At 51.0% G+C, this 13,903-nt stretch overlaps 2 protein-coding genes across 12 annotated transcripts in view; one reads left to right on the forward strand and one right to left on the reverse strand.

Annotated features, from left to right (window-relative positions):
* Positions 1-13,903, reverse strand: part of ACSF2 (acyl-CoA synthetase family member 2) — a 37,484-nt gene that overhangs the window by 22,012 nt on the left and 1,569 nt on the right. The window contains exons 1-6 of one of the 5 annotated variants that reach the window (XM_015880214.2): positions 9,572-9,788; positions 3,157-3,352; positions 2,155-2,283; positions 1,938-1,991; positions 478-596; positions 149-311 (exon numbers count right to left, since the gene is read on the reverse strand). In XM_015880214.2, coding sequence (XP_015735700.1) covers positions 149-311; positions 478-596; positions 1,938-1,991; positions 2,155-2,223 — 405 coding nt within the window. In that variant the 5' untranslated portion in view covers positions 2,224-2,283; positions 3,157-3,352; positions 9,572-9,788. The other 4 variants (XM_032448216.2, XM_085522637.1, XM_085522636.1 and 1 more) reach the window with 4 other exon arrangements.
* LRRC59 (leucine rich repeat containing 59) lies at positions 9,827-13,769 on the forward strand. Of its 7 annotated transcripts, XM_085522644.1 has the most exons (8): positions 9,827-9,967; positions 10,249-10,308; positions 10,735-10,893; positions 11,235-11,339; positions 12,027-12,099; positions 12,333-12,506; positions 12,754-12,858; positions 12,989-13,765. In XM_085522644.1, exons 1-8 carry the CDS (start codon positions 9,863-9,865, stop codon positions 13,159-13,161), a joined length of 954 nt encoding a protein of 317 aa, XP_085378770.1. In that variant the 5' UTR covers positions 9,827-9,862; the 3' UTR covers positions 13,162-13,765. The 7 variants fall into 7 exon arrangements, with proteins under 7 accessions (XP_085378770.1, XP_085378766.1, XP_085378768.1 ...); XM_085522640.1 differs by lacking the exon at positions 12,754-12,858 and having other exon boundaries at positions 10,114-10,308; positions 12,987-13,769; XM_085522642.1 differs by lacking the exon at positions 12,754-12,858 and having other exon boundaries at positions 10,114-10,308; positions 10,739-10,893; positions 12,987-13,769.

The raw sequence follows: 13,903 nt of genomic DNA on the forward strand, positions 1-13,903 counted from the left end.
TCCATTCTGCAGCAGAGGGTGGAAAAAGGCAAAGCCGGGGCTTGGTCAGAAAGAGCATTAGGCAAAGGAAGCTCAGCATCTAACAGCCTTTTATGGGCCCCAACTGAGGAATGCAAGCACAAGGCAAGAAGCAAACAGAAGCACCTACTGAAGTGAACTGGATGTTGACTGGTTCATTGCAGGAGAGGGTCTTCTGCAAGGCTCTTAACTGCTTCATATGACTGCTGTCCCCAGCCTGCAGCACTTCATCCATGTGAAAGGTACCGGGCAACTTGGAGTCCAACATAATGACAGTAGATAGGTCAGGTAGCCTGGTAGAAGGAAATATACCATCAGGAATGGAGCAAGGAAAAAAACTGCCCAAACAGCCATATGGAGGCTAAGTGGCTGCAAAGCACCCTCCACTACAGCGTGTTGTGTGCAGCTGAGATGACACACAGCAGGACACGGGTGCTAGGTCAGGTATTCCTAACTCACCTTTTGCTCTTTATTCCCCCTGGACTGGAGTGTTCCACTTCAGGACATGACTGCTTTAGAATATCATAGTATTTCTGCGATTTAAAATGAGCAGGAAACACCAGTGCCTTGCAGCCAACCTGTGAGGGGAGACAGAAAGTGATCAGAACTCATACTGGGGTGACGTTCAGGTCACAATGAAGAGCAGAGCCTATGACACAGTGACCCCACGTGGCATAGATTCTCCAGTGGCTCTTCATGGGATGTTCTCCACGGCTGCTCTATGTAAGCCACACGATCCTGACTCACCAGACTAAACCTGAAGCTTTTTATAGACCTCCCTAGTAAGAGCCATCCTATACAAGGTTAAGGAGTCACTGAAGAGCATATAAGAGATCTTTGCAAAGTGAAAATGCAGCAGATGCCCTCCTGGCTGGAGGTTCAGTTCCAGCTGGACAAGAAAGCAGAGCTGCAGCTGAGGTTCCCCGCTCTCAGAGTATCAACACTCTTCATTGCATTGTGAAGGCAAAGGACAGATCTTTCAGGAGTCAACAGAAAGCCCAGACCCAAAATAAGAAAAGAATTTGAGTTGATCTGAAAAAAGGATATTTGAGGAGCCTCGAGACAACACAGAAACCTAAAAAATGCCTCTCAATTTTAGCCAAGGTTTGGGGCTTTTGGGCTTTTTGTTTTAAAAGATGCACAGATTCACAAGTGTTCTTCGCCTCTCATTGTAGTTTAAGTTCTTCTGAAAATTGAGGCATTTCCTTTTCAACTCTTATATTCACATAATCCTGAAATGAGGCACTTGAATTACTCCAAGAATCTCTATTTATTTTTCAGCAGAAGCAGCAATGTGTGGAATTTGACTGAGATTTGTGAATTGCTTTCATCTCCCAAACACACATTTTTGTCAAATAAACTGTTTACATAGATTATTTACTGGCTGCTCTCGTTATTTTCCCAGGATCCATCAAATCAAGAGGCCAAATCTACTCCAATAAACTGCTTTATTGGACAGTTTATATTAATAAACACCCTCTGGAGTGCACCAGAATGGAAGACAAGCAAATTCTGCTCTTCCCCTTCAGCGTTCTGGGCTTACACTGCAGTGTAAGATACTGCAGCAGCAATGCTGGCAATATTGCCATAAGAGGGTTAAATGAAGGATGAAATGGCAACTCAAACTACAGCCCAGCAACCAAATTCCAGACTGATGATGCAAGAAAAAAACATCTCATGAAGCAGCAAGAAATCCTCCACTTCCTTCCAGACAATGCAAGAACTTGCATGGTGGTCTTGTTTTTGTATGGCCGTCACCAGCCCTGTTCTCTGGCTCTCCTTGCCTTTTCCTAATATGCTTATGTGTTTAACCAGTTCATCTCTCTGTACCATCTCCCTACTATTTCCTTTAACAAACTGCTGCTTTTATGATCTCTCATAACAAATCAAGTAGAATTAACAGAGAGTGACATACAAACCTTCCTGATCACAAACTCCAGCTCATGGGCCTGATAGGCTGGATTCACAGATACCTGAAGGAAAAACAAGAAGGGTAATCAGAGTAACCTTACCTCAGAAACCCTCTTCCCTAACACAAACTCCAACAGGAAAGTTCTCCCAGAGGCAGGTCATCATATTGTACTCCCAGGTCTTCGTCTCCTTTCCCAACACACTGATAAAACCCCCAGCACTTACCAGGATGATTCCTGCCTGGGCAGTTGCGAACTGCATGAGAACCCACTCATATTTATTGGGACCCCACATTCCTAGCCTGTCTCCCTTCTTCAGGCCAAGAGCCAGAAGTCCAGCTGCTGCTTGGTCTACCTGTAAAATGCAAGACATGCACCTGAGGATCATAAACATTACACGGCAGTGGATATCCTTCCACAAAGTGGAAGCCCAGATGGGCTGTCTGTGTGATGGTATTGCTTCAGAGTAGCTTTCCTCATCCTCTTCTTCCTTTCCCCTTCTAGGATAAGCTCATTTCCTTACTAAGCAAGATGACTTCCATTGCCATTGTTTCTTGAATACAGGGGGTGGGCAGATACTGGCTTGGATGGCTCAGTGGTTCGGCAGTGGTGCTTGCTGTGGGGGCTGGATCAGCTGCAGAGCCTGGTGGGGAGCTGAATAAGATCCAAAGGCCTCCTCCTCTGGAAGGCACTAATAGGTGCAGACCAGGCCCCAGCACAGGGTGGTGAGCAGCAGATCTCTGGCTTGGCCAGGATCAGGGCATATCTTCTCTAAACATTCTATTGGTTTTTTTAAGATTCTGCACTTGTTCAGGGTTGAAGTCCAAAACCACTGGAGGTGACAAAGTTGAAAGTCAGACCAACGTGACCAACACAAGAGCTAAAGCCTGCTCCAGGTGGTGAAAACATCCTGACTCAGCTCATAGAAATTACTGCCACCACCTGATGTATTAAGTATGAAAGTTCATTTTGGAATATACAGTAATCATTTCATGTACGCTGTCTTCTCCCTTTGATCTTGTGATCTGTAAGGACAAAGGCAGCACTCACCCACTGGGTGTTCGCTCTGGCAGTGCTGTCACTGCAGGCTCAGAGCCAGTGCAGAGATCCACACAGGACAATCCTTGCTCCTGAGCTAACCAATGAAACCAGCCTGGATTCCTCCATTAACACCAATTGCTGTCCCAATGTATCTGTTTGGGCTCTCTGACATGAATGAGACACTCACCTCCTCTTTGAACTGAGCAAACGTTTTCCGAACTCCATCTCGGTGGAAAACAAAGGCGTCACGGTGGGGAAACCGCTCTGCTGTCTCATCCAGGCACTGGCCCACAGTTTTGTTTAGAAGTGGAATGTCTAAGGTCCCTTGGATATAGCTGTCGGTCACTCTATGGGATGCAGAAAGTGTCCTTGTGCGCAGGGTGCTGTGAAGGAAAAGAAGCTGTGAGACAGATACCAGCAGGGCTTTCTCTACTCTCACAAATGCACTGAGCACTTCAGGACCTACCCCACGTAACACCAACTCACTACACAGGTGGTCACCTCCCAGCTCACCCAATTGACTTTCTAGTGCTGTAATGGAAGATACAAAGAATTTCTAACCCACGAGGTTCAGATCAGGGCTCTGGTTACAGCAGAGTGTCTTTTTTTAATATAACCAGTCATTACAGTGCCCCCAGTCTGGAGGAACCATCAACCCGTCTGCAGCACCAGCAGTATCTGTATGAGATCTAAAAGTCTGAGCCACTCATCCCTGGATCATCTTTGCAACCTCCCCTTGTGCTGTTCCAGCCTTGGTTATCAGCCCTGAGTGGCTCATTCCCATGAGGTGTGAGCAATGCATCCCACTGAAGTCAGCAGAGAGCTTTTGCTTTGCATCAGCTCAGACAGCACTCCAGTCAGCTACCACACGATCACAGCACAGCAGCATCCAACCCACTGGCCTCCCCGCAGCCATTGCATCACCTCCTTGTTCCCCCAGATCAAAGTGGCCATCCCAGCACATCCCACACTCACCCCAAGCAGAGCACCTCATACCAACCACACCTGCAGGAACATGACGACAGTGGAGTTAAGACCAGTGCTCCTGTGAGATGCCACGTAAATATGAGGAAGGTGGTTCAGTGCCAGCACTGATAAATCAGTGTCAGAGCTGGTATGATCTTCCTTAGATTTCAAAAGAACAGAAACCACCCTGAAGGATGTTAGGCAAGATCCCAGGACACAAACATGTTTGCTCTCACTTATCTCTACATGTCAGAACCACTGTGAGATATTTCCCCCATCCAGAAAGAGAGATGAGAAGCTGAATTGGTGAGCTCCAGCAAGATGCAGGTACCCTAAAGGGAGTCACAAGGCAACCAATTCTGTGCCTGAAGATCCAAATGACCTCCAAAAGCTCTTGGAAAGCAGCTGCCCTGCCTGGAGATGCCCACAGCAGCAGTGCAGGCACACAGCACAGGACTGAAACCAAAACACTGCTCACCCACGGGGCAGGAGCCTGCAGCAGCACCAGGGAACATGCACTGCCCAGTGCTCAGTGTGCTGCTCTCATTCATCTGGTGGGAAATCTACTCCAAATGTATCTAAATATCAGGAGAGATTTTGGATCCAGCAGCTTATTGAGAGATTGTAACATTAAAAAGTGCAAATAATTTGGAAGGAAAACAGTGACAATGTTTGGCAGGGATGTTCATTATAATGGCTTCCTTCTGCTGGGAAGATGAGATGGCTGAGAAAGTTAAACAAAACTCGGTGCTGTGCCATTTTAACCTGTTCTAAAAAGACCTGTGGAGAACGAGACAGTCTTATCCCAAAGAATAAAAACCTCTTAGAAGAGATCAAAGGAGCTGAGCTTTAACTGAGAGCTCCTAGCAGGGAAATGATCTGTGTGTACAGCACTAAGTGGGCTGCACATGTTTTACTGCCTCCAGGAGCAAAACCACAAAGAGTTTGCAGCCCTGGAGACAGCAGCAATAAAATGAGGAGCTACCAGAGCAGCGAGGGGAGAGAGCTGCAGGGCCAACAATGCGGGCTGGCAGGAGAGAAGAGGACATGCCCACAACAGAGACATCAGGGATGGAGGACAACCTGGGAGGTGCTTCAGCAGAGAAGGGCCTTGGCAGAAATGGTGTGACACAGTACTCGAGGGGCACAGAAGTGATACTGGAGGCCAAACTGGAGAAGAAACAGGAGAAGTAGCAAGAAACTGTGGGCAGAGCAGTAGTGAAAAGCATTTTAAAATCACTGAGACTTTCCCAGCTGCTGCAATCAGCAGAAAAGCAGCAAATTCCTCTGAAACCACAGCTGTGAAGGATCACAGAAACAAGCAAACGTGAAGCTATTCATAGAATGGCCTGGGTTGAAAAGGACCTCAAAGTTCATCCAGTTTCAACCCTCCTGCCACGGGCAGAGTTGCCAACCACCAGCCCAGGCTGCCCAGAGCCACATCCAGCCTGTCCTCAAATGCCCCCGGGGATGGGGCGTCCACAGCCTCCTTGGGGGAGATCCAAGTGCTGCTGTTCTTCTCCCTGGTTTCTTCCTCCTGCTCTGAGCCTTTCTGCACCCAACAGGCAGGATGCAGCCCCACCAGCACTCTGCACCTGCTGGGTCCTCTCCTTATTTCTCACCTACTTTCCTCCACTCCTGATCCAGGATATTCCCAGGACAGACAGGGTTAAGCAGCACTTTCAGGCTCTGCAGCACTGCCCTTTGTCCACAGATGTGGGGCAGAGGAAAAAAAAAAACAAAACAACAGATCACCCTGAGATCAAATTTTGCCCATTTGTTATGAGATCAATGCTCTGCAAAGCCTTTGTGCTAACTGCAACCTAGAACTTGCTTTCCTGCCCATGAGAAACAAGATTAACATGGGGTTACTTCCACTGCCAAGTGGGGTTCTGCCTCCTGGCTGGCACAAGTCGAGCTGTTGCCCTTGGGCGCAGCTGAGCTGAGAGCAGAGCAGCACAGCCTGACCCTTTCCACACTCCTTGTTAGCAATAGTAGCACAGCTCCGCTCTGTTCAGGCAGCCACTTCCCACAGCTTAGTACAGCAGTTCACACTGCGGCTCTGAGGGCTGCCCCAGAAGGAGGGAGGATATAATCAAACAAGCAGAAAAGAGAATTGTCTTTTGTTTCAAAGCTCCTGGGCTGGGCATATATAAAGGCCAGGAGATGAAAGCAAGCTCCACAGAAGAAAAGCCTTTGATAAGAGCTGAAAAAGCTCTCCCTAATCCACAGATGAGTGTTTTTAGGGAGGCAATAAAAAACACTGCAGCTCCTGCCATTCACTCTGGAAATGGTGAGCTGTCAGCATGTTGCTGTGGAGCAGTTTTAGCAAAGCCCCTTCCATACCTCGCACTGTCAGAGCAGGAAACCACAAACTGCAGGGTATCACCGGAGTCTGCAATGCTCTCACCTCCCTATAGCCAGGGCACCTCCAGTTCCAGTGGAAGCAGAGCTCATCTCTATGGTGACGCTCCACATTTCCCCACCAGCTGCGCAGAGAAACAAGTGAGCTCCCTCGGTCAGCCGGGGTCAGGTGAGCCTGGGGGTCAGCGAGCAAAGCCAACCTGCTTGTGCAAGAGCACTTTCACCAGGGTCACCCGGAGTGCAGCAGGCTCTGAGCTGTGCTGTGCTGGGAGCAGCACAAGGCTTTCATAGACCGCGACCCTCCTGGGACACAACCCAAAGGAACCGTTACCAACCGGGTAGAAAAACACATTTGGTCTCACATGTTTCCTCAGCACGGGGCAGACAAAACAAAAAGCAGAAAGAAAAGTGGAGAGAATGTTCAATTGAAATCCAGACCCTCCAGCTGATACAGTGTGATCCATGTGATTTCCTGCCCTCCTGAGCTGCATGCACAGCCCTGCACTGCTGCCAGTGAAGGTGAGACACCCACAGCAGGCAGAACAGAACTGCCCGATTCCTCCCAGGCCTGTGGGGGCCCTGAGGGGGGGGAACCTCACAGGGGTCAGATCCCCACAGCCCATGTATGAGGGCTGGTTTTCAATATGAGAAGGAGCTGAAAAGCTCTTCATGCGAGTCCCAGAAATTCCCCCACACAGAAAAGCTCCGGGGCCTCATCCTCACTCCTTAACACACAGATCCCAACCCAGCAGACAGATCACAGCTGGCCCAGAAAGCACTCCCACCCAGCAGGCACCCATCGAACCTTATAAAGCAGCCTGGATCAGCCCCAGGAGCTGCGTGTGATTAACCCTAGCCGAGGTTTTACAGCCGCTGACATAAGATAACCAGATTCATTTCTCATCTTTTCCCATCTCTGCAGGAATCACCACTCAGGGCGGTGTGAGCTCACTGCACCGCGCACGTGGATGGGAACCGACCCAACTGCAGAGCTCGGACCTGGGGAAGCTCCGGGCCGCCACGTGCAGCTCCTCATTCGTGCAGATCTGACACGGCCACCTTCCCAAAGCAACGAGTTCTGGGTCTTTTGTATAAAGCAACTGCAAGGAGAGTGGTGAGCCGGCACTGCTCGGCACTGCCTTCACCTCTTCTTCGCTCTTTAACGCAGCGCAGTTGGCTGCGAGGTTAATCACCGTTTGATTACTTTGTGTTTGTTGACTTTAGTCAGAGGGATGGTGAACGTTCACAGAGTGCTCGGGTTTCAATTCCAGCAGACCGGCTGTGCTGTCCCGTGTGAGCCTTTCCCTCCTGCGCTGGTTCTGCCCAAAGCACAAGTACCGCTCAGCGCTAAGAGCAGAATTTAAGGCGTCTCCACGTTACTAGAAAGAGTTTATTCTCAATACTCGGTGCGAGTCACGGTTCCTGCCACCCAGCTTCACCCGGAACGCTGGGCTGGAGTCCAACCTGCAATCAGCGTTCTGTGCTGCTGCCCTCCTGATCCTCTTTAGAACAGATGTTGAGACGGTACCTCCCCATCACAGCGCAGCTGAAAAGAATTACCTGCATGCGAACCCTGCCGAGCTACATCTTGGAATTCGCGCCTCCGGGTAGGATAAGAGGCAGAATTTCAACTAATCCTTCCAAGCATCTCCGAAGCCAATTGCTTTCCCGTCGCCGTTTTTCCCAGGAGCTCGTTTCAAAAGGCAGCGTTAAACAAAAGCAAGAGCCGACCAGCTGCAGAGCTCGGAGCCACGGACCCGCCAGCCCCGCACCGCCCTGCCGACCCAACAGCTTCTGCAAGGCCCCGCAGTCCCCCGTCCCCTCCATCCCCCTCACCTTGCGCCCGGCCCCCGGTAGCTCCCCCCCACCTCCCAGCCCCGTCCGTACCGCGCACGCAGGAGGAGCAGCCCGCGGCGGGGCAGAGCTGCGAGCAGTGCGGCTGGAGCCATGTGTGCGGGGATGGCAGAACCGGGGGGGCCGGGCCACCTTCCCGCTCCGCTCCGTACGCGGCTCCGGCGGGGGCGGTGCGTGGCACGGTTCGGCCCGGCCTCCTCAGCCCCGGCTTGGCCTCGCCTGGCCCCGGGAGGGCAGGGCTTGGCTTGGCCGGCCTCGCCCCGCAACACCCCGGCCCTGAAGGAAGGAGTGGGGGTGGGAGCTGGGACCCCTACTCACCGCCCCCCACCACTGCCGGGTGGAGCAGGTTGCAAAGAATCTTCTCTGCGTGGGGTATCCCATTAGAGCAATGGGGGACGGGGATGCTGCGTGTCCCAGGGCACGGCCGTGGCTTCCCGGGATCCCTCCTTTCCTTCCCGGCTCGTTGCTGACAGCATTGAACCCCACCGCCCTGCTCGCTTCCCTTCCCAGCTCCCTGCCCTGCAGCAATGTCCCTCTGCTCAATCCCAGCCTCAAGCACTACGCTGCAGCCGCCCTGAACCCCACAAGCAAACCCAGTGCCTTGGCTGACACGGACTTTGCTACAAGGACTGAAATTGACAAGGCAACCAGCGCTGCTTGCTTCTGGTTTTCTGCATCTGTCAGAGCTCTATGAGTCATTAATTGATTTCAAGCCTTATTCACATGAGTTATCACAGTTCCCACTTCACTAACAGCTTTCAGCACTCCCTGGCTGTCTGTGCCCCACCACATGCAAACAGAGCAGTGAGGAGATGCAGAGCCGGGCACGCCAAGGGAAGGGGGAGGCAGCACCCAGAGGAGCCCTGCAGCACACGGCAGCACTGACACAGGCGCAGAAGGGCTGGCACGTGTGGCATTCCTTGTAGCAAATGACTGACGGAATCTGGGCACTGCTGGGAGCCGGGGTATAAATGTGGTACCAGAAGGTAACCTGTGTCTCAAACATCACACGGCCATTAACCAGGCGGTGCCACCAGCAGTGGGCTGAGAGGTGGCCTGATTCTCACCCAGCCACTGACCTGCAGGACGATCACTAGCAGTTCATTTTGCAACCCCTCTGCCCAGATGGACACCAGAGTTCAGCAATGAGAGATGCACGACAGATCTTATGAACAAGGGCATCAACACTGGCTGCAGAGAATCTCAGAAATCAAAGCTATAAAATATGCTCACGGCACAACCTTAACATGAAATGCTGATTGCAACCAGAGGAAAACAAAAATCAGTGTCCGTGATAAAAACAAACAACAAAGAGGTGTAAGACCTCCTGTCCCCAGCACAGATCTGCCCTCTGAACAAGTAAGTGCACATATGTCACAATGTGTGTTTGGGCCCAGAAACTCAAAGCTTGTCCTCACCATAATCCCGTTACTGGGGAGTTCTGATTTAGTTCTGTCTCAGGAAAAACTCTTCCACTGACTTTTCTGGCCGTGGGTCACCCGGGACAAGAACAACAGAGCACTTTGCTGGCGGAGCTCTTGGATCAGGAGTTGCAGAATTCCTCCTCGCAGAGCGGAACGCCTCTGTCCAGCTGCAGCTCCCAAGAGCCGAGTTCGGTGTCCGTCCGGTGGCGGCGCTCCGGGCCGGCAGGGGGCGCTGTGCAGCTCCGCGGTGCGGACGTGGACGCGGAAGTGGCTGGCGGGGCGGCCATGGCGCGGGGCGGCGGCAGGGCGAGCAGCCTGAGGGACAAGTTGGACGGCAACGAGCTGGACCTGAGTCTGTGCGGGCTGAGCGAGGTGCCGGTCAGGGAGCTGGTGAGCGTGCGGGGTGATGCCGGGTGCGGGGCAGCAGCGCCGTGACCCGCTGTGCGGGGACGGGGCTGGGCAGCAGATGGTGCCGGGTCTGTTTGTCAGCGCTGCCCGTCAGTGCCAATAACGGCGGCTTTTCTCTTTAAATAAAGATACAGTCCCGGCTGCCGGCCCGTCGGGATACAGTGTAGCTCCGCGGAAGGGCCGATACAAAAGTAGCACCTTCCAGAAGGTCTCTGTGCCTGCACCGCATCCCTGCGCTCATCCCGTACTTCTTTCCCTTTCAGGCTGCGCTTCCAAAAGCGACCGTGCTGGATCTGTCCTGTAACAGCCTGGTTTCCTTGCCGGTAAGATGCCCGACCGCCCTGTGACGGTGGAGCAGGGCTGGTAGGAAATACCGGGCAGGGCTCATTAATGCTCCTGCAGCCCTTGGCTCAGTGTGAGCTGGGGGCTGCTGTCAAAGCAGGGCAGGTAACGAGGCAAACATCAGCTCAGGAGGGAAGGGCAGCACTGAGCAGAGTGCAGAGCCCTCCTGTCAAAGACCCGGTGTGAACGCAGAGCGGGTCCAGCAGCCGCAGAAATCCAGTTGTTTCAGCTGTATTGCTGCTCACCGCCATCTGCATCACTTTCCTGGGGCAAAGGGAGCGGGGGGTTCTCCCCCACCCCAGCTGTGTGGGAAGCTGAGGATCTGTGGCCTGTACCAGGTGCAGACCCTCCAGCACATCCCCGCAGGCCGATGCTGAGATGCTTTCCCGGCTTTGTGCTTGTTTCAGTCAGATTTCTGCAGTTTGACGCACTTGGTGAAACTGGATTTGAGTAAAAATCGGCTCCAGCAGCTGCCCGTGGACTTTGGGCGCCTGGTCAGTCTGCAGCACCTGGACCTGCTCAACAACCGCTTGGTCACGCTGCCCGTCAGCTTCGCACAGCTCAAGGTAAAGCCGTCAGCCGGGCGGTTACGTAAAGCTTTGGGATGCAGCCCAGGGTCTTGTGATCCTGCTCGAGTTGATTTCTCTGGTGAAGCATCCATCCATCCTGCTGACTGCTAGTCCAAAATCCAGCCGTCTCTGCACCGCAGCCCGGTGGAAATTCTCTCCCATCTATTGAGAGCACCGAGCTCCCCGCTTGTCCTCCGTGCCCATTTCATCATCCTTGGGAAAACCGAGTGACTGCTTCTGCTTTGAATGTCTTAAATAGCCACGAGTCTGTCGTGCTGTTTGTGGTCAGCTGCCTGCAGTGTGCTCTGACAGCCTGTCCTCCGCGTCCCTTCCTGCAGAACCTGAAGTGGCTGGATCTGAAGGACAATCCCCTGGATCCTGTTCTAGCTAAAGTAGCCGGAGACTGCCTGGATGAGAAGCAGTGCAAGCAGGCAGCGGTCAGGGTAAGGAACCTGCCTGCTCTTTTACTCTTGTTTCTTGTCTTTGGTGGCGATGTTTCTTCCTCTCTTTACTGAGCAAGCTCTAAAGTTCCTTCAGCCAGTGAGGTGCCAGTTCTCTGCACTGATTTTACTGCATCCATGGCTACAGAGAAAACAACCGAGCTGAGCAGGATCTCCTCCCATAGCAGAATTAAGAGAGGATTAAATGCTGCTTTGCTGAGGAACTGAAGGCACAATCAGACAAAATAACTTGTGTATAGGCTTTGTTATACTCTACAGTATAAAAATCTTCATAGAAATATTATGGGAAGCCATAGGGTCATGTAAATAGTTGCTGCTGGGATTCGTGGAGTAAAAATAGTTAAAATATGTACTTTTGTTACTGCCTTGCCATGCTCCCGTGAAATAGTTCAGTCTGATGAAACAAGCTGTTCCATGATCCTCTGTAACCGATAGCACCAGTTTTCCATATCATTTTAAAGCAGAGACCTCTCTTTCTTAACTGCAAAGATTCATTTAGCAAGACTTCCCTTCAAGTCATCCCTGCAGGGCTCAGTCAGCTGCGGCCATCAGAGCAGATCAATGGTCAGATCCTCTGATCCTTCAGATACACTGCAGCCATTCCGCTCTGAACTCCCCCCACCATGAGCCTTGTGCAGACATCTCAACTTGTTCTCTTGGACCTTGAAGGTACTGCAGCACATGAAAGTGATCCAGTCCGAGCAGGATCAAGAAAGGCAAAGAAAGCTCCAAGCAGAGCGAGGTAAGCACGAAGTCCTCACGTGCACACTGCTGAATTCTGCCCATAGAAATGATTGCCAGCAGGCAAATACCTGTAACTATCGGAATTCTGAGCAGGGTAGAATGGCTGGGTGGAGAAAGACAACCTGGGACACTATGCTGGCTCTTGCCCTCCTGCCAGAATCGTAGGATGGCCTAGGTTGGAAGCTACCTTAAAAATTATGTAATTTCAACCCTACTGCCATTAATCCCCAGAAATGGAAAAGAAGCGTGAAGCAGAACAGCGAGCCAGGGAGGCTCAGGAGAGGGAACTGAGGAAGAGAGAGAAGGCAGAAGAAAAGGAACGCAGACGACGGGAATACGATGCTCAGAGAGCTGCAAAACAGGAGGTGGAAAAGAAAACTAAAAAGGAGACTGCGCAGACCCGAAGTAAGTAAGAACTCCACAGGGAGTTCAGGTAAAGCGTATTTTAATGTCTGCATTGTGGAAAAGGGTGAACAAGACCACTGGCACAGAACTGCATTATGCTTAACCTGCATTATAGCTTTGATAATGCCAGACTTGCATTCATGCAGCTCAGGTACTGAGTGAGACCAGGAGTGGGGGAACTGCCAGATTACATTTCATGAAGTTCTGAGTGTTCCTATGAGCTTCCTTTCCACTCATTTAATCTTAGATGTACTGAACTATAGGTTTCAAAACAGATCTTGTGCAGCACGCAGATGCTCTACTCCTTTCTCAGTTCTTCCCATGAAAGCAAGTCTCATGCTTTTCACCTTAAGTAATGAGTTTTTTGAGAAAACGTGAGCATAGCACAGGCTAAAAAGCACGATGCTGGAGCATCGCATAGACTGTTAAGGATATCTGAATAATTCCTCACATTCTGCCTTGCAAACATTCTTTTTGCAGAGCCTGCCTCCAGTTCTCGCCCACCTCAGCCAGCCCGGCACAAGCACTCGTGGTCACGGTCGGTGCTCAGGGTGTTGCTGCTGGTGCTGCTCTGCATCCTCTGCACTTTGGCTGTCTGCAAATTGACAGAGCTGCAACACCAACCACTGTGTGTCAGTGTGAACACTCTGTATGAAGACGTAGTTGCTGCCGTGCAAAACCACAAAACCCTGCAAAACATGCTACAGCAGAACTCACAGCAGTGATCGTCCTGGATGGGCACTTGCTTTGTCAGCATCTCCTTTCACCATCCACGCCGCCAGAATTCCTATGGAATTGTGTTCTGATGAAACTGCTTTTTATCCGTCAGCATTAATTTGCTGGTCCACTCCACATAGAGTTATTGTTTGGATCATCGTTGCTGTGCATGTTTCTCAGTTGGCCTGTCACTCCCATCATCTGCCTAGATTAACTTAATACCACTCACCTCCAAGGGACTTACACTTAGATCTGAAGACACAGAAAGATGTCAGTTTATAGGAGTGGGGAAAAAAGGCTTTCAGTTACCTAGGTAGTTGTAGCTCAGTAATGGAGGTATGAGTTTTTTTAATACATATCCATTTCTCACTCTTGTTTCTATTAGTGCTAAAATTGATGACATGGCTGTATGGGAGTATTATATGTAGGCCTACTCCAGGACCAATTACATTTGTGGAATGGCTGTGCATCTGTATGTTGGAGTGAAGAAGCTGATGTACTATTGAAAGAAACTGAATGTTTTCAATATAACATTTTTTGCATCAATTTATCTGAAGTGGGTATTTATACTGCTAGCACAGGATCCTGTTTGCTCTAATTAGGTACCTAGAAACAGCTAAAACTGATTTCTGACTGCGTACAGTAATCACTCGTTTTAGCCAACTAGGACCAACAAAGGA

Source organism: Coturnix japonica, chromosome 23 (genome assembly GCF_054131305.1).
Source record: "Coturnix japonica strain WE chromosome 23, WE-NBRP24, whole genome shotgun sequence".
NCBI lineage: Eukaryota > Metazoa > Chordata > Aves > Galliformes > Phasianidae > Coturnix > Coturnix japonica.